This window comes from Lepisma saccharinum, chromosome 2, assembly GCF_977018435.1.
Source record: "Lepisma saccharinum chromosome 2, izLepSacc3.1, whole genome shotgun sequence".
NCBI lineage: Eukaryota > Metazoa > Arthropoda > Insecta > Zygentoma > Lepismatidae > Lepisma > Lepisma saccharinum.
Window position 1 is genome coordinate 133688479 of NC_139230.1, and position 20908 is coordinate 133709386.

General features: G+C 37.0%; 1 protein-coding gene across 2 annotated transcripts in view; it reads left to right on the forward strand.

Annotated features, from left to right (window-relative positions):
• The window catches only part of LOC145984131 (nucleoporin Nup188-like), a 236228-nt gene that overhangs the window by 23083 nt on the left and 192237 nt on the right, over nt 1–20908 (forward strand). For both annotated transcript variants that reach the window (XM_083117569.1, XM_083117567.1), the window contains exons 5-6: nt 11330–11587; nt 14089–14225. In XM_083117569.1, the coding sequence (XP_082973695.1) occupies nt 11330–11587; nt 14089–14225 (395 nt within the window). The remainder of the gene's footprint in view (nt 1–11329; nt 11588–14088; nt 14226–20908) is intronic.

Consider the following 20908-nt stretch of genomic DNA (forward strand, 5'->3'; position numbering starts at 1 on the left):
TACCTCATAGGAAAGCTTCACGTATCTACTTTTTAATAAGCATTATATGAAAATTAATTGCAACTTTATTTTCTTATAACGAAAAGTTCACTGAAAAGGGTAGTTTTTTCTTCCAATTTTAATGAACGGGAAACTTAACATCGTACAGTTCATAATCAACTCTACATATAATATTGAGATTTTGTGTACTTAAAGTTTGATTATTTTTGCACCTCTGTGGAAAAAATCAAATACATATCTTTACTAGATACTTCAAAAGTGGACATTTTAGGGAAACGTGCAAACTTCAAATGCATAATTGCAAGAAATCTGCTGATAACGCATTTTATTGAATTCGAGATGTTTGGCGTATGTACCTGATATATGGTCCCATATATTAATTATTCTTTCGTATTCCTAATATGGTAAACGTGTGCGTGACGTATGACGGTGTGCTGCCAATCTCAGACTCCGCAGGCTGCAGGCGACTTCCACAGCATCGCTGTTCTTCGCTGTGAGAGTTGCGGAAGTGCATTCCGTTGAGCCGATCCAAAGTATTGTCGCAGCATAAAATAATAAATAAAATATTTCTCATATTGCAAGTGGAGTACTGCTGTACTGCAGTTTTCTTTCCTTTTCATTTTTTCTAGCTTTTATCTTCATATGAATGTCGTCTCCTTCGACACCTGGTGGAGGTACATAGTGGTTCGGATTCCACTTTAAACTGTAATTCCAGTTCCGATTACCCTATCTGTGTATAAAGTGGACTTAAAGAGAGAGAAAACAACTCAATTCCGCTTTATATGAACGTCATTGTTATTATTTTATGTTGCATATTTAAGCAAATATATTGAATTCAACAATATTCGATGAAGACGATTTGAATGAAGTCGATGAGAGATCCAGTCTTTTCTGTATCAATAATAATGTGCATGCTGTGTACAGTGATTTCATTAAGGGAAACGGAGAGAGATAGGTGTGTACCAGCGACAGTGACGGTGCCAGCCTAAAATAAGGGGGGGGGGGGGCGCTACAGATTTCGGAGTCAAATTCTCGGGGGCTAACTAATATTGGCTAAAAGTTAATTACGTAATACTTTACTATGGTATAATTTTACCAGTGACATATTTTACAGTCAGATCCACAGATAAATCACAGAGATGTTATGTTGCATTTTGTTCCATAGGCACAAATCTTTTATATCAAATAAAATACAATAATGGTAATTGTTTTCTTTTCCTAAATCATTATCAGGGCCGGGAAGTTGAGGAAATGTCTTCTTTTCTTTGTGATGTAATAGACCTATCCAAGGAAGGTGTTTATCCATTTCACATGAAAGGGAGTCAGAATCTGTAACTTTTATTTTGCTTTTTTGTCCTTTTTTCCAGTTTTTGCCTTTTGTCGTCTTTTTTTTTTAATATTTTGCATCTTTTTGGACCTTTTCAAGCTTTCTTTCAAGTTTTTGTAATATTTTCATACAAAATTAACAATTGCTCAACTGACAGCAAAAGCAGGTAGGAGCCGGGGTTACTGAAACAATAGCCACGTCTTTCTGTGGCAACAATTAACTACCGCTTATTGGCAATAATAGGCATGGAGCAGGCAGCGGAGAGTGCCAACTGTAAGAGTTTTATTCCTTACTCTTTGGCAGCGATGTTAGTGGGAGAGTTAGCAGGGAGACAGTTCTACGAGGCCACTTATTTCAGTGTTCTTCAAGATGCCTAAGGTTAAACCATCGAAGTCATGTTTCTTACGACAACTTGTATCCTATTTCGGAGATGATGTGTTTTCAACTGATGGAACATATCTATTCTGTAATCTGTGTGAAACAAAAGTTTCTGTAGAAAAACTATTCCATGTGCAGGATCACATAGGGTGTGAGAAACATTTGAGAGATATTGCATGGGCGAAGGAGAGGAAAACAGCATCCCAGCTTCTTTTTCAACAAAGTTTGTCGGGTTCCTCAAAATGTTCTCCTTTCAACCAAGATCTCTGCAAAGCCTTTGTAAGTGCCAATATTCCATTATGGAAAGTGAATAATCCTTCACTTCGACAGTTTCAAGAAAAATACACTGGTCAAAGTATTCCCGACGAATCTACACTCCGTAAGGGATATTTGGAACGCTGTTAAACAAACATGGTAGAAAGAATTCGCACCGACATAGAAAATATTTTTTTTTGTCTCTATAGGTATTTTTTCTTATTTTTTTCGGTCCTTTTCTCCAATTTTAACGATATTTTGAAGGGTCTTTTTCTCATATTTTTTTGGGCCTCAACTTCCGGGCCCTAGTCATTATCGAGAGGAATAACATCACATACTTAATAATAATATGAACAGTAAACAAAATACACTATAAAAACTACACTCATTATCAAGTCGCTGGATATATGTATAAATACTACATGTAACACTCTTTCTATGTAAAGAGTGTGAGTACATTTTTGTTCAAACAGAAAACAACCAAAGCAATGAATTATGATAAGACACTTCTGTTTTTATGAGCCGCTACAACCTTGTTTAAATCCAAATATTTTGCAAGCTCTTTCTCAGAGGACAGAATAGATAGAGCTACTAAACCTCTCAGACACTTAGTGGTTCGGACCCCACTTTATACTGGAGATCCTGTCCTGATTAGCCTTACTGTCCATAAAGTGAACTTAAAACACCAACTCGATCAATCAATAAAAATAAATCCATTTAATCCTGTCTCAAAGCTAGAGTTATGTAGCATTGTATGCCGTTCAAAGCATTTACTTGCCTTATCATTGCTTATGAATTCATAATCATCATTCATTAGTAAAGTACCTATATTGATATTCACTCATTGGATTAAGGGAATTCTTGATTCCTTGCAAAATGGAATTTCCAGCTACTTATCTGTGTTATTGCTAATTTACAGGATTAAGTAGTCTTTGTAGTCTTGAAACCCCGGACTAGACAGAATTAGAAAACATGATTTGAACTGCCAGTGACTGACACATGAATCTTTAGATTACACAGATTTGTAGTACATACTACAAACATGCACACACATACTTTCAAGTTCATGTGTTTTATACAAAATGGTAAAAATCAACGCACTAAAAAAGATTGCAGTAAACTTTTGAAATGAGCTGCAAATGTAACAAGTGTTACAAAATGTTACATGAGATCCACTTATGCTTCCTTTCTTTCCCACATAAACATGCTGAGATTTCAGGAATCTGAATTCCTCATCTTGTATAAGGAAAAATGCCAGCTGTATACACTGAAAACTGCTTCCAAGAAGGAATTTGTAGAGGACAGGGCCACAAGGTTTTACAGATGAGTGAACTTTTCTGTTCAATGTTTCTACCCAACCTTTATAAAAACATCATTACCATTCAGTACTATTCCAAAGCTGGTATCGTATCTAATTGCTACACAGCCGACTTTGCAACTTCTTCTTCTTTCCTGGCACTACAGTCCATCACAGACCCTGGCCTCCTTCAGAATCTTCCGCCATCCATCTCTATTCACAACATTTCTTCTCCAACTCCTAATTCCCAGCACACTCGTATCCCACCGAATCAACCCACCTTAAAGGTGGTCTTCCTACTTTTCTTCTCCCATCCATATTCGTAAATGTGATCTTCTTACACACCATGTTGTCTGGCATTCGCTATATATGCACCAACCACCTTAGCCGTGTTAGTTTAATTTCCTTCACAATTTCTATATCCTGATAAAGCTGATATAGTTTCATATTATATCTTCTCCATAATCCATTTTCATATATCGGCCCATACATCCTCCTCAGAATCTTCCTTTCAAAGCTTCCTTCCCATCATTGACTCAACCTTCTTGGTTATTATCCATGATTCACATCCATACATTAAAATAGGTCTTATTAACGTTTTGTATAGTTTAACTTTTTTTTCCTTCTGATGTACTGAGACTTCATATGTCTCCCGAGTCCAAAATAGCTTCTATTTGCCATACTTATCCTGAATTTAATCTCTGTCAGAGAATCTCCTTTCTCAGTTATATTTGCGCCAAGATATTTAAATTCCTGAACTCTCTTAATTAAAAGAAAGTCCGTTAACTTCAAAGGTTGCAGTATTAGTAGGCACTTTAGTTATTTCCATATACTTTGTTTTAGCTTCATTTACCGTGAGCCCCATTTTTTGTACTGCAGTGAGAAGGTTAGCTACAGCTTCACGTAATGCTCTTGTTGTTCTGGCTATTATTACTATATCATCTGCACATGCCATAATTTGCACTGATTTGTTTATTATGGTTCCACTAGTTTCTATTCCTGCTTCCCTGACAGCCTTTTCTAATGCAACATTGAATAGCATGCATGTCAGGGCATCCCCTTGATGCAATCCTTGTTTGGTTTCAAATTCTTCTGTCAGCTGGTTTCTTATTTGTACTCTACAACGTACTTTTTTAAGGGTCTCTTCTACTAAGTTTGTTAGCTTCTGTGGGATGTCAAATTCCCTCATGGCTTCAATTAACTCTCTCCTTTTTATGGTATCTTATGCAGAATTAAAGTCTATGTAAAGGTGATATGTGTTGGCACATATTTGTCTGATTGTATGTATGTGGTCTGTTGATTTTCCCTCTCTAAAGCCACATTGGTAGTCACCTATTATTTTATTTACATATAGGGAAAGCCTTCGGAACAGTACATTAGAAAAAAAATTGTATCCAGTGTTAAGTTTGCTAATACCTCTATAGTTTCCCATTTGTAGACGGTCTCCTTTCTTATATATGGGGTATATGATACCTTCCTCCCATTGTGATGGAATTTCTTCATCCTTCCGTATTCTATCTAATAGCTTTTGCATGCTTCCCATGAAATCCCTTCCATAAAGTTTCATCATCTCAGTTGTTATTTTGTCAGATTCTGGTGCTCTGGTGTTGTTCAGCTTTGCAATGGCACTGATAACTTCTTCAAGGCTAGGCCCATCTTTTTCCCGTTCATTCATTTGGAGGCTTGTGGCATTCCGATTTTCTTCCCTATCCTGATTCTGTCCTTGCTCCCTTTCATTCTCATTCTGGTTCTGGTCATTCAATAGTTCATTAAAATGTTCCTGCCATCTAGTTAAAATATCCTGGTAATTGCTTAGCAGTTGTCCATCCTTATCCTTGCATATATATGCTCCTGTTTGGAATCCTACTCTCATTTCATTAACATTTCTATAGAATCGTCTACTTTCTCGTTTTGCATTAAATCCCTCCAGTTGCCTCATCTTACTTTTCTCATGCTCCCTCTTCTTCCTTTTGTGTATTTTCTTTTCTTTCTTCCTCAATTCCCTATATAGTTCTAACTTTGTTCTTGTAAAGTAGCTATTTATCATATTTCGATAAGCTTCATTTTTCTGCCTTGTTATCTCCCTACACTCCTCATCAAACCATTCACTATGATGTTGTTTCTTCATTTCCCTTATTTCTTCATCAGCTACTTTTATTATTGTGTGTCTTATGTTGGTCCACCCCTCACTACTACTACTATTCATACCACCTTCCAATTTCCTCAGTTTGTCAGCGATCTTTTGCTCATACCTTTTCTTTCCTTCTTTTACCTTTAATTTATTTGTCATATCTTCGTTGTCTCCCTTTTTTACAAGATATTCAGTTCTTAACCTTAGCAATAACCAGGTAATGGTCTGTATCCACATTAGCTCCTCTAAAACTACATACGTCTAAAATGTTAGATTTGTGTTTACTATCTAAAATTACATGGTCTATCTGATTACTTGATCCCCCATCGAGAGTTCTCCATGTTGCTTTATGTATATCTTTATGAGGACAAAAGGTACGTATGATCATTTGATATCTATTTGCAAAACCAATCAGTTTTATTCCGTTATCATTACTCTCATGGTGCAGGCTTTGCGTTCCAATCACTGGTCTAGCCCAGGTTTCCTGACCTACCTTTGCATTAAGATCTCCGACGATTATTTTAATATCATGTCGAGAGCAGGAATCATAGGCCCTCTCTAATTATCATAGTAGGCATCCAGTTTTATCCTCTGTTGGTGCATGGGTTATCAAGCTGTAGTTATGAAATTTTCCTCTAACTCTTAATACAGGGTCTGTCATCTGTTGCCTTCATCTATTGCCTTAAAATCCATTACAAGACTTTTCAACTTCTTTATTAAAAACCCTGTCCCAAATTCATGTCTTTCTCCACAGCTATAGTATATAACTGTATCTTTTTGCTCCAACACATCCTTCCCAGTCCACCTTACTTCCTGTAATGCAAGAATATCAAGGTTGTATTTATTGAACTCTTCGATAAGGTTTCTTAGGGCCCCAGTTCTATATAGGGATAATATGTTCCATGTTCCTAATCTCATAACCTTTTCCTTGCCTGTTCGTCTTACATGTTCCAGTCCAGCTCTCTGATTTGAAGGCTTCTCAGCAGTTGGTGTTTTTACTGGGAGGAATGGTCAGTCCCACGCCAAACCCCCAAACTTGAGGGACCAGGATTTTCCATTAGGGTTTACTCCCCTAGGGAGGCTGGCTTTGCTACACCTTAAAGAGTCCTTCCTACCCTTGGTTTTCTGTCAGGGTATCCTTCCCTTAGCCTTTGGGGATCCCTCCCCTCCCTGCAAGGCAGCAGGAGCAGTGCTTATTTGCTTGCATCACTTCCTCGTCATGTCACAGTGTTGTCAGTGGGCTTTTCTGGGTTTTTAATGGGGATGGTCCTGCCACCGGCCAACCCCCCCCCCCCCCCCCCCCCCCCGAGCCTGGTAACACTGCCGCCTCGGTCCGGGACTGCTTATTTGGCATTGCCTTATTCACAGCTAACCACCATATCTGATGGCCGTTCGCTATCCGCCACCTGCAACCCGCCCGGTTGTTGAGGCTTACCCCTCCCTAGAGAGGCCTGGAACTTTACAACTACAAAATGTAGTTGCAATGTAAAAATAAATCCAGGATTAGGTAAAAGAAGGTATTGGGATATGGAATTTAAAATTACATGAAGTTAAAAATGCCATGAAGGCTAAGAGATAATTCTAAAAGAACGGTGTACCCATATTACCATACAGAATGAATGACTACTGTAGCGTATGAATGCTACATCCCCTCCAATGAGAACTCCACAGATTCCGATGCAGCGCGAGTCACTTCCGGCATGACATGGAATTTAACAGACTCTTCATTATTTTTTCCACACCGTTTAAACATGTTGATCCAGGCCTCATTCAAGTTACCATCATCCCAATTTAGTTTTTCCCCCATCAACACAAATATTTGCAGCCTCGTGAACATTCATATCAGGTTGTTTATGAACTCTTTGTACCACTTCTCTTTTTCTAACCTTATGCTTTAATTCTAAAACATGTTCAGAAAGCCCGGTCTTCGGAGATTGTTCCCTAATATACTTGTCATGTTCATCCCAACGAGTTCCTATGCTTCTTCCTGTTTGTCCAATATATGCTTTATTACAAGAGCAAGTTATCTTATACACACCCTTCTCATCTCTGACTTCTTTTCGCCCCTTTCCATCCTTTTTGTATTCAGTGAAATATTCCTCTATATTTCGGGGAGCTCTGATCCCCCCTTTTAACCTGAAGGCTTTTAGAATCTTATCAAATTTTTCGGACACCCCTATTACATATGGGATGCGGACGTATTTGTATTCTATTTCCCCTATCTTGTTATTCTTACTTATCCCATTCTTTCCACCTTCCTTATTCAAGACTTTAAGTGCCCCCCTCTTTATTCTCCTCATTTCCTCTACTTTATAACCATTTCTTAACCCCACCTTCATTATCCAATTTTCCTCCCTACAATTACAGAGCCTCCCGGCCCGAATGTAGAAGTTCATGTATAGATTATTCTTAATTCTCATTGTGTGTTCAGAATCTTGGTGGATATATCTATCCCCTGCCAACTTCTTGTGGTCAACCCCGGTCCGAAATCTGCCATTAACCCATTCAATCCTCATGTCCAAATAGTTAATTCCTCCTTCGTTTTCTATCTCACAAGTGAATTTTATTCAATCGTCTTGTTCTCCCATGATTTCAAAAATACGATCTAATATTTCTTTTTTCCAAATAACCAAGATGTCATCAACATATCTACAAAAATATTTAATATCATTGTTAACCTCATTCAGTGAATCCTTCTCAATGTAATGGAGGAATATGCTGGAAACTATTCCCGAAACAGGGTTGCCCATAGCAAGTCCTTCGTTCTGTCTATAAATTTTCCCATTGAAACAGAAATAATTATATCCTGATACTAAATGGAACCACTGAACGAACTCCCAGGCTGTCACAACATCAGTTCCCTTATCCGTAACCCACCTCTGACATCAAAACTACATATTTCATCCTTCTCATCTAGGTTTATCCCCTCCAATCCCTTCTTCACTTCCCAAGAATTCTCAACACTGTATTCAGTTTTCCCCCCAACCTCCCTTAACCTCTCTACTAATGTTTTCGCCAGTTTATACCCTGGGTGAGAATACATGGATATAATCGGTCTCATCGGGATCCCTTCCTTATGAGTTTTCGGAATACTGAAAGCGATAGGAAGTTCACCCCTCTTACAGTATTCAATAAGTTTCTTCTTTTCTGATCTCGAAAAGGATGGAAAGGGGCGAAAAGAAGTCAGAGATGAGAAGGGTGTGTATAAGATAACTTGCTCTTGTAATAAAGCATATATTGGACAAACAGGAAGAAGCATGGGAACTCGCTGGGATGAACATGACAAGTATATTAGGGAACAATCTCCGAAGACCGGGCTTTCTGAACATGTTTTAGAATTAAATCATAAGGTTAGAAAAAGAGAAGTGGTAAAAAGAGTTCATAAACAACCTGATATGAATGTTCACGAGGCTGCAAATATTTGTGTTGATCGGGGGAAAAAACTAAATAGGGATGATGGTAACTTGAATGAGGCCTGGATCAACATGTTTAAACGGTGTGAAAAAAATAATGAAGAGTCTGTTAAATTCCATGTCATGCCGGAAGTGACTCGCGCTGCATCGGAATCTGTGGAGTTCTCATTGGAGGGGATGTGGCATTCGTACGCTACAGTAGTCATTCATTCTGTATGGTAATATGGGTACACCGTTCTTTTAGAATTATCTCTTAGCCTACATGGCATTTTTAACTTCATGTAATTTTAAATTCCATATCCCAATACCTTCTTTTACCTAATCCTGGATTTATTTTTACATGTGTGACGAAGTATTTTATATACTGAAAAGAAAGACTTAAAGAAGCAAAGCTTAGCTTCGCGAAACGTCGTCTGCAAGGAGTTTTACGACTATCATACTCACTCACGTACGTTTTTTATACATTTTATACTGTGAATATATTTAGTGAGTAAAAGCACACATTTTCAAAATGTACAATGTCTTTCTTGTCTTTCCACTTTAGTACCATCACACCATTGGATTCGGCAGAAATCACCTCCCCCTTTTTAAGCTTTTTTGAAGTTACTATGTGCGGCAACCCTTTTCTATTCATTCTCCAAGTACCTGCAACATTCACCCCATTTTGCCTGAGAAGTAAAGCTAATGTTGGAGAATTGTTATAATTATCCATCCATAGTGTATAGTTTTTTCTAAGAAGAGGTTCCATCAGTTTCACAACTATTTTCGAATTTTTCAAATCAACTGAGACATGAATATTGGTAGTAATATCTGTACCCTTACCCTCATATATAATGAAATCCCATAAATAGCCTGATGATGATTCACAAAGTTCAAAAGTTTTGATACCAAATTTCGCTGCCTTGCTTGGAATATATTGCCTAAAACCTAATCTACCACTCCACAAAGTAAGTGATTCATCTATTGTTATATTTTCCGAAGGCAAAAGCGCTCTTTTGAAATGTTCCCTTAGCATTTCAGCTGTGTCATGAATTTTGAAGTTTTTTAGGCCCTGGAAATGAATTTAGTTTCGTGTTATCAACAAAATGTAAAAATTTACATATGAGTTCAAACTTGTCCCTTGATATCGTTTTAGGAAATATTGGATTCTCAACAAATGCATCTTTACTAAAATAACTCTTTATAGTTGGCTTTCGAACTATACTCATAAGCATAAATATTTCCAGAACAAGATATATTTCTTCCACTGTAACTGGTTGCCATTTGTGCATTCCTGAACGTGGTTTCAATGTGCATTGTTGAATATAAGTGTCGGCATATAAGTTAGTTTCTCTGACAATGAGTTCTACAACGTCTTTGTCAAAAAACAACAAAATGGCATCAAGAACATTATTGGCTGCTTTTTGGGGACCGCACAATCCACAAAACGCAAGTTTATTTGCTTTGAAAGAGTCGTCAACTTCTTTCCAGTTCCAGGTTGCATTCGATGATGCAACAGGTGAGGATGTAATGCCATCTAATTCGCTTTCACTATCACTGACACTATCTACTTCCTGTTCTGCATAGTTTACTTCACTTTCACTTGTAGGGCCTCCCAATGGCGCAGTGGTAGCGTCGTCGCCTTGTAATCAAGGGGTCCTGGGTTCGATACCCGGTGGAAATACATAGTGGTTCGGATTCCACTTTAAACTGAAGGTCCAGTCCTGTGCAGAAAGTGTACTTAGTGTGCAGAAAGTGGACTTAAAACACCAACTCAAACCAAACTTTCACTTGTAGATAGAAATGAATAAATTGAACCTTCACCGTCACTTTCCTCTAGAAACGCACAAATTTCGTCCGCTTCGATGCCATTTCTCAGCTGCTTTCGTAATAAAGTGATGCAGTCGCACATAATTTCATGTAATTTGAAGGAAAACCAACAGATGGCAGCACATTGCAGTCTACTCTTGAGTTACATGTGTTTTCATTCATGTTGGAAAACAACAGATGGCAGAATATGCATCATTTTGTCACTACTACATGGGACGTATACGTGTATGTTGAACCGCCTCTAGAATAACTATGAGGGTCGGTACACATGTACGTCGAATCGGCTTGAAGAGTTAAAGAACAGCTGAGTAAGAAACTGTTCGAGAAGAATGGCAAGGTGAAAGAGGAAGCCATTAGTGATTCAATAGCCTGGTGGCAGATATCTACGTATCTGGGATACAGAACCTGGTTACAAGACTTAATAAGTACTTGGATAATGGCAGCAACTCTGTTGAAAATTGAAGTATATACAGGTAATTCATGCATAGTTGAAGTTTTAGAATGTAAAAATTATGTGAATGCATATTGATCTTTGTATCTTTACTTTCTGGACACCCCTTGCACTTGGCAAAACCTGAACAAATTTTTCACAGAAAATAACATTGTATTGCTCATGTTGTTGTAGAAATAAGATAAAAATAGTTTTGTAATTTTTCCTGTATATTTTGTAATTGTTTCTTTTTTTCTCAATGTTAATGACATACATTCTTTTTTAACAGGCCATTTTCAAACAGTTTTTGGATGGTGTTGACTTGAATGCATTGAAAGGGTCATTTATTCAGCAACTGAGAAATATTACGGGTGATTACATACCATCAAGAAAATTGAATGGTGAATTTTTTAATGATTACATGAGGAAAGTTTGGATTACCTTTAATTTACATGAGCAGTTAGAACTTTCACAGATACTTCTATTCTACTTCCATCAAAATGAATTCACGACTAAGGACTTCCGTACTGTTTTTGAAATTTTCCGAGTGAGTATATTTTCTGTAATTTTGACCTATGCTGCAAATAATGTTTTATTTTCCAATACATCTGTTTTGACTAAGATGCCTAAGTAGTTTGCTTCTTGCCACACAAAATTGAATATGTGATTAGAGGTATCAAAATTTTTATGAACAAATTGATATTTGGAGGCCTTCCAAAATTTATAAAGAAAAGTCTTCATGAGAGTGTAATAGTTCTTAAAGTTTGTAAATGCTTTGAGAATATCCTCTTAAGTTTTTGATTATTTCTTTTATTCAAAGTTTGCATATCTTCATAATGTACTGATGTAAATTCATTATGAAATTAAATGTGAACAAATTTCTTCCTAACCTTTCCTAGATCTTGAAGAACTAGAGTGGGTTAGTGCGTGAGTAAGTGAGTTTGTGTGAGTGAGGCAGAGAAATGGTAGGATCAGTGGTGGTGATTAAGGGGGGGGCAGTTGCCCCCCCCAGTTTTTGCTACTTTTGCCCCCGCACTATGCTAAATCTTATCTACGAAGGGAAATGTACTGTCTTTGCCCCCCCCCCCCCCTCCCCAGTTTTGGCACCTTGCCCCTCGGTTTTGGAACCCAGTCGTCGCCACTGGGTAGATACGTCTAGGGCTGTGCTGATACCAGTGGTATCTGTATCAGAAAGTATTGCTTGGAATGTATTTACAGATACCAGCCAATACTTTTCTGTTGATTTTGTTTTTCAAGTTGTCCGCAAAAATTCATTGTGACAATGGAAATTATCCTGGATTTGAACTTTACTTTTATTTTGCACCAGTGTTGTTTGGAAAACAGATTATGTAACATATTTTAATATTCTGATGAAAATCTTGAATATTTGAAAGCAAAACTCTTAGTAAGGTGGTGCATACAATTTGAGTTCAATATTTGCACACTTAATATTAATCAGGCGAGTACTGAATGTACTAGAGCCAGTGTTTACTGCATGGTTAGTGGTAGGTGAAGTTTGGGAAGGAAAAGGATGGAGGGGGTGATTATTGGGTGCCTAGGTTTAGTCTGCGGGAGGGGGTATAGTGCCATGCAACTGTGAAACTTTAAATAGAAATCCCCATTTTGTATTGTAGAATCGGAAAGAGGACTTTATTCAGAGTCCAACGCTGCCCATAATTGAGCTAGAGTGAAAGCGATTGGAGATTCGGAATCTGCATGTCAAGACCTTTCAATAGAGTATATGGAAGGGGGTCTACCGTATACTGTATTGAAAGGCCTTGACATGCAGATTTCAAATCTGCAATCGTTTTCACTCTAGCTCAATTAGGGGCAGTGTGTCCCTTTGAAAATTTTTTGAGTTTTATGATTTGACTTTATTTTATTATTATTATTATTATTATTATTTTTTTTTTTGGGCGAAAATTTAAAATCACCATATCTCCGTTCCTAATTGAGCTAGGAGGATGGTTGATAGCTCGTTGAACTCGGAATGAAGTCCTCTTTCTGATTCTGCAATACAAAAATGGAGGTTTCCATTTAAAATTTCACAGTTGCCCTCTGCCCCACCCCCAGAAGTTGGGGGTGGGGAATCAAGTGTGATATCATTGAATAGCTTTCTTTCACTTATTAAACACGTATTTTTTCGTTTTCCGATTCGATGTGTATTTCTCACGATATGTGACCGTTCCGGGACTTTTGGACCACCCGGTATGTTGAATGCAATGAAGGAGAGCCAGAAGGACTAAATAGCAAATGAGAAGGAATAGGAAACACTCGCCAGACACTGGTATAGTTTAAATTTTCATTGCTGCATCTTCATTTCAAGAAAAAAGGAGACAGAAATGGAAGTGAATGTTTGATGTGCAGAGTTACAAGTTCTGGTTCTCTCACCAGGCTTGTCTAAAAGTTATGTACAAATTCAGGGAAACAGTACACCCCACACAACATGAAAATTTTTGTAATTTGCCGCCACGGGTCCCAGGTTCGAATTCTGGCCTGCTCATGGGTGCTCTTTGTGAGTGTCCCTTCTTCAATTTCATCATATCACTCATCCTCATGTTTGCAATTATCCAAAAGTAGCATGAATGTGAAGTAAAATAACCAAACCAATCAATCAATCAATTTATGTAATTTGCAGCCTGGGCACATTTTCAATTAAGGAAAAAAGATGCATTGTACTTCAGTGTAGCCAGATGGGAGAAGGTAGCAACAGGTATTAGATGAACAGTCACTTTCACCAGAATCTAACTGTTCGTTGCTGTGTGGGTGGAATGGAAAATGTTGGAAATAGGTTGCTGGTAACAAGGGATTTAGATTGAGATGGTTACTGAGCAGCTAGGCCAAGTCCCAGCCTATGGTTGAATTCATAACTGATTGTAGGATCTTTCCCAGTATTTCCAAAATGATGTGTTGGTTGACTTGAGTAGTTGGTGGAATTAATATGTATGCGTATATTTAGATGTCTGTGAGATGTGTACATGTGTGTGTCACACAAATATATGAGAATTTGTGAGACTTGTTCTGCAATATACTTTTCTTTTAATGCAGTTTTCTGGATTTGGACTTGATCAACCATATGACCGGTATACTACTGATGCTGACCGTGAACAAATGCAAAAAATTTGCTACGTGCAGACGGTATTGGTTTTATACATGATGGGCTTTGGAAGTACTAAAAGTGAAGGGTAAGTACATGATTGTGTGTGATTAAGAAATTAATATGTAAATCTACGTACAGTAGAACTTCCACTTTGTGTTTTTGGATTTTACATTTTCTTGTATTAAATGTTATATTTTCCCCAGTTCCATTGCAAAAACATTAGAAATATTTCCTGTATTTTAAATTCTTTTATTGTAAGCCCATGAACAATTTCTAATTGAGGTTCAACAGTAATCAGTTATGGAAAACACACCAATGATGCAACATACATTATAAGTAGTGCTCGGAAGTTGACCTAAAAATCTTTAAAAAATGACCTATAAAATGACCTTAATATTATTCTAAAATAACTAAAAATTTTAAAAAATGATCTAAAAATAATTTTTGCTCTTAAAATGAAAGCTTGATTTTTTATAAATTATAGGAAAGTAGATAAATAATTTGATAAAAGTCATTGTGTGATGGTTTAAACTGCCAAGGCAAAGGGATAAGAGCAATTAGTGCTATGATGATTATTTCTTAATTTTTATTTCAAAGGTAAATAAATTCACCATTAGGTGGACCTTGCATGATACAGTGTTTTTAGTTTCTTGGGAGAGAAATAAAAATTTACCACAATTAATTATTTAATCCATTTCCAAATATTTCAGTTAAAAATAATATAGTGCTTTTGCATTGACCATATTTTCAGTCAGTGGTATACTGGGTGTACTTGCTAAAAAAACTGTTAGAAAATTTAAATATGTAATTTATGATAGCAAATGCATTTAACATTTATGAAACAACAGAAGGAGTGAATAGAATTCTCAAGAATGATAAAAATGCAACAAAGATGGCAAAAATAAACAAAAATACTGAAAAATGACCTAAAAGCAAAAAATGTCCAGAAAATGCAAAAAGTGCAAAATAAAAGCAATGTATTTTGGTTATAACTGAAGAGAAACTGACTATTATCAGGTACACCATTGTCTTCAAGGCCCAGAAAAAAGACTATTTTTCATCAACTTCCGAGCCCTATTTATAAATGTACATTATGGTCAGTTAGACAATTACTTTGCAAAGTGAGTTCACAATACAGTTACTCATGTTCCTCACCTATAGTGAGAATTCTGGCAAGGAAAAAATGTCATCTTGTACACTAGTCTCATCAAGTACTACGTTACCCTCCCCCTCCCAAACTGAGCCTCGGCTAAATGAAAAACCACGGTCAAGGTCTCAAGACAGCCAACACTGATTGGAGCAACAGACACAGGTTCTTATCGAACTACTATAAGGTGCACGTCCTTGAGGCGAAGACTCCTGGATATCGAGAGCAAATTAGCTTTTCTTCTCTTTTTCTTTGCATTGGATGATGTCCTGTAATAAGTTGCAAGTCAATACGCAATACGTTTGCTTTACTTGGGAACGTGAGCGATACCAATGCCTGCGCCGTGATAGCTATGAAATTATCAGGTGTGTGAATGTGTCAGCGTAGTGTGTTGTGTGTGCACGAGGGGGGGAGAGTGAGGTATGGAACAGAGAGACATGCACGCGTTCATCGAAATTTCAGACTCACATGTCACTCTTAACCCACACTGCTGACATACATGGAGGAGTGGTTAGCAGAGCACACTACGTCGCCAAGGACACAGTTTCGATTCCCGGCCACCTGGGAATGGGTGTTCTTTAAGTGTGTCCCTTCATCAATTTCACCATATCGTAACTCATCTTCATCTTCATGGTTAGCCAATAGAGACAGAAAAGCGACAAAACAAACAAAAGCGACAAAAACAAACAAAAGCAATCAAATCAATCAGTCTTAATCCCCACTGACCCTTTTTTCATACGTAGCACCAAAAAAGTGTTGACATGGACCCCTCCAGCTAATTCTTAAACATAACTCAGGTCTTCTAATGGCTGTCAATATATTTTTAAAAAGAGAAGAAGAAAGCACTAATGATTTCCCAGTTACATTCGTTTCATGACAAAAAATTTGTAAAAAGTTTATCAAGCAACTAACATGCAGGCCTCTCCGATGTGGCAGTTGTAAACAAGGAGTTCGGTTTCGATATGTGGAGGCACATAGTGATTCGGTTCCCACTTTAACCTGTAGGTGCAGCCCCGATTAGTCTGTCAGCATAAGAAGTAGACTTAAACAACATCCAAACAAACTAATTTAGCTGCTGTAATTATTAAAATTAATATGTGGTTAAATTTTCAATTAAAAACATTTTAAAATTTCATAACTTATAAACAAAGTAACGCTAATAATGGAATATAATGCAACTCAACATAAAACACTAATTTTGATTTGATTTCATTATTTAGCATAAAATAAACTAAATCAAGATCAACCAGTCAATGCCTTCTTATATTTCTGAAAAAAAAAAGAGCCTAAAATTTTCAACAGTCCTCCGTGACCGTGCTATCTAAGGTGCTGCGTGACGGCATGGGTTCGAGTCTGCCTAGGTTCAGTCTCTGGGTTCTCGGCCGGTGTATAGGACCGGTGGCAACCCACCATTGTGAAGAAATTGGGGAGCTACGAGTGAATAGTGTAACATAAAAATCTCCTCTAACGGCTCAGGGTTCAATGTGCCGACTCCACATCACCCCATTACCGGTTGAAGATCTCCACACTTCTAGGTAGGATTGTGGGAAGGAGACTGGCAGTCAGAAGATAGACCAAAGCCCTTCCAGGGCTGTAGAGCCATGGAATATGTTAAAATTTCCAACATTTTGTTTTGAATTCATTTTCAGTTTGATTGGTTACCTAGGTATATATTTAAAATTTATAATGACACACACTACTACTATTTACCTTTGACCAGGCTTTGAGATGCCTTCTATCTCTCTAGAAACTGGCATTTTTCTTATTTAACATTGCTTCTCTCTGCCACTCTTGCTCAGTCGCAAGAATAAAAATGAACGATTGATGGGTGAGATTTGTGAAAGGACACTCCCAATGGACATGCCTATGTCCAAGCTGAGACTCGAACTCGGAACCTTCGATGACGAGATCGTGAAGAGACAACTAAGGCAGCAAAGGTTTTTGTTATTTTGTCGTTGCTTTTCTATCTCTCATATTAATCTCGACTATGAAAAGGATGAAATGACAATGCACATAAACATTCATGACTGACCAGGGTTCGAACCTGGGACCTCTGGCTTCGCAATGCATTACGTTGTCCGTTTGTTTTCAGATGTCTTTATTTGGCTCTAATTCTCCTACGTTAGTTGTAATAAACATATTTTTTGTAACAAGATCAACATGTCAAGTGCTGTTTTTGAACTGACACAATTCATCTAAGAGATTACGTGTGTGAGCGAACGCACATGCACACAAAAACACCAGAGAGAGACATTTGTGACTATCATATATAAATCCTAACTCCCAGAGATACACGTTGATTCATTCCCGTGTTGCAATTGTAAAGCCGCACTTCTTTTCCTATTATAACACCATTAAGCCTTGTTTCCATGATTATGAAAAACTAAATATGCTGACCAAGGCAGTAATTTAATTTTATTAAAAATATAAACTAAAACGTTTTAGTTTATATTTTTAATAAAATTAAATTACTGCCTTGGTCAGCATATTTAGTTTTTCTTTTCCTAGTATGGTGACATTACAGTGAAATGATCCTGTAATTAACTGTAGATAAGTCACAATTAGTAGATCGAATGAAGTTGTTTTGAGGTAAAGAAAATAGTGTTATACTTGATGTATTGTAGCCGGCACACATGAATAAAATCAGAACACATTTATGGGTGGGCACACACAAACTGATATTTATATATGTGAATATATCTGAAACCGCATCACTAATGTATTTGTGTTTTTGGTTATATAGCGTCACTTTTCTACCACTTCTAGCTAACGCGACGATCAGGATGGATAATAATTAAATGAAATTGACGAAGGGAACTTAAAAAACAAACAAACAAAAAAAAAAACATCCATGTGCAGGCCGTTAATTGAACCCGGGAACTTCGGTGGCAAGATCAAAAAACAACTACGTAATGCCTTCGGCTGTCGATGGAAATCCACGCTTCTCAGTGAATATCAGCAAATCTAAACACCCCTTCCCCTTCCTCCTGTAGGTTGTGTGTATCGAGTTCGTTCAAGGTCTTGTTTGAATTGTGTTCAAGCTTTAAGCAGGTGGGCAGTGTGGATGGAAATGAGGCCTCGGACATGTTTTCTTACTAGCCAGGACTGCCTTGTGTAGCACGGCATTATCAGATTAGATGCAGTAGTTCTTTCTGAGCTGGCTGTACCTACTTTGTTTTTCTTAGTTTTGAAACTGTCAGTCAAACACCATCTTTCATTACATGATCCCTTTTTTTTCTTTTTAACCATATGCCAAAGTTGTGGCCTATTGCTGAGGTCTTCATATTTCCTTCTTGTTATGTATAATCTGTTCTCATGGAAATTGTCATGTATCGGTAGGTTGAAGAGACTGGACACTACACTCACTACCACTCAGTGCACGTCACTGCTTGAAATGTCCTGTGTGCCACTCGGAAATCTAAACATTAAATAGAGAAATATTTTTCCCACTTCTCAGCTTTCTCATTGCACACTTTCTTCATTGTTCCCAAAATAGAAGTGTAGAAATTAATACATACTTTTTCAATTATGACACCATTAAGCCTAGTTTCCATGATATGAAAAACTCAATATGCTGACCAAGGCAGAAATTTATTTTATTATAAAACATAAACTAAACGCAACGTTTCAACCTTCTAGCGAGGTCTTCATCAGACTCTGCATCAAGTACAAATGTAACAAGGTACAAAACAGGATGATATATATATATATACACACAAAAATTACTCCCCTCCAGACTATTAGAAAGTTGTTCTGGAACATTCTAGCAGGTGGCTTTCTCTTGTCAACTGTACTTTCACCTGAAAGGCTAAACATTTTCTTTCATCTGGAATGTGGTTGGACTCTATATCTCATGCTCTTTTTCCTTCTAGACCTTGCTAGAAGGTTGAAATGTTATGTTTAGTTTATGTTTTATAATAAAATAAATTTCTGCCTTGGTCAGCATATTGAGTTTTACACTTTTTCAATGTGAGTTGGTTTGTCAGTGAAACTGATGATAATTTTACCAGTCTGGTAAGTCTATAAATAGGCTGTAATTGAGTTCACAATTGTGCCAATTTGTTATCGTCTATAACCCTGGTGTAATAAGATATTATTATGTGAAGCATAATTCAGGTTGCTCATTGAATTCTTGCAATTTTTGCAAGCCAATTCCAAGCTGACTAGTAGCAGAGTACTTCAAAGGAAATCATGCCAACGTGTGAAGTGGATGCGGTACCTAGTGTGTGTAGAACAGGTTGAGGAAAGATTGGTCTTCTTTGTTCAACTTCTGATCGTGGAGTGAACGAACTCTGAAGTTATAACAATAGAAATATACTGTAATCATCCTCAGCTGTGGGATTTCAGACTGGGGACTATAAAAATTGAGACAAATGGAAATTGCTGTTTCATTTGGTAGCATTAACAAGTACAGAAGCTGCTGCTAAAAGCTCATCTTCTTTGTCAAACATTTTCACAGAGCATTTCACGTTTACTGTGAACAAGGTATCGAACCAGACTGATGCATGTCTCCACACCGCAGTGCTACGGGATCATCCATAGAGTTTGCCAAAGCAGATTAGCTGCTTTGCCATTTGGTCTTGCTGACTGACATAGTGGGGATGCACCTTCAAAAATGTTCAAAAGTGCCACTTTGTTTCACTACTCATTGACCCTGTGTGGAGATTGTTTCAGTTCCATCAATTACACACACCTTCATTTTTGCTACTTTTTCCGTTTTACTAGGATACTTTCACTTTGTAGTTGGAGACCTGGTGATGGTAATTTTCCTTGTAAATAGGATAAATAGCTCATTAATAGAGCCACGTATTTATGATGAATAGAAGATCACGATTTTGGTACAAAAACTGAACACGTTTCAGGATCAAAAGTAAAAATGACATTTCAGTGTTACAATGGTGAATGTAACCCTAAATTTAATTTAAAAACTGTACTTATTATACAAAATAAACTTTTCCCCTCTAATAGAACATTTATGTGGTTGTCAGAGTATTAAGTTAATTCTTATATAAAGAAGTCCATTTTTGCTTCTCAAATATTTACTGCATAATTAATGAATTTTCAGTTATTTGCATAACTTGCAGGATAGTTCAGAGTTCAAAAAGTGTCATGTCTGTAAACAAACTCTAAATTTCATTTTTAAGAGTTTTTTTTGCATTTTGCTGTTCACTTCACATCATTTTGTGACAAACCATGGTAGGAAATTTTACCTCATACCTTTCAAAAACATGAAAAATGAACATTACAGTGCTTTATTTCACATTTCATGTTTCTGTCAAATATGAAAGTGCATGTTTGTATGCATTATACATTCATCCTAACGGTTCCATTAGAGCATATTATAAATTTTCCTGTATTTTAAGTTTTTTTTCTCTTGATTCCTTTGATAATGGAAAATCAAGGTTCCAGATTGAGGATCTAGATGATGAAGATATGCTACTTTTGTTCTAACCACAAAAAAGCAACAAAAGAAGCAAATCTTGCATACATTTTTGTAATTTCTTCTTCCTAAGCAATTTGTTCCAATATTTTGATGCACTAAACATGACTTTTGGTGCTTTTTGTTCCACATTGTTCCTTAGTCTCTATCATAAAATGTTCTATATTTCCTCCCTTTTCAA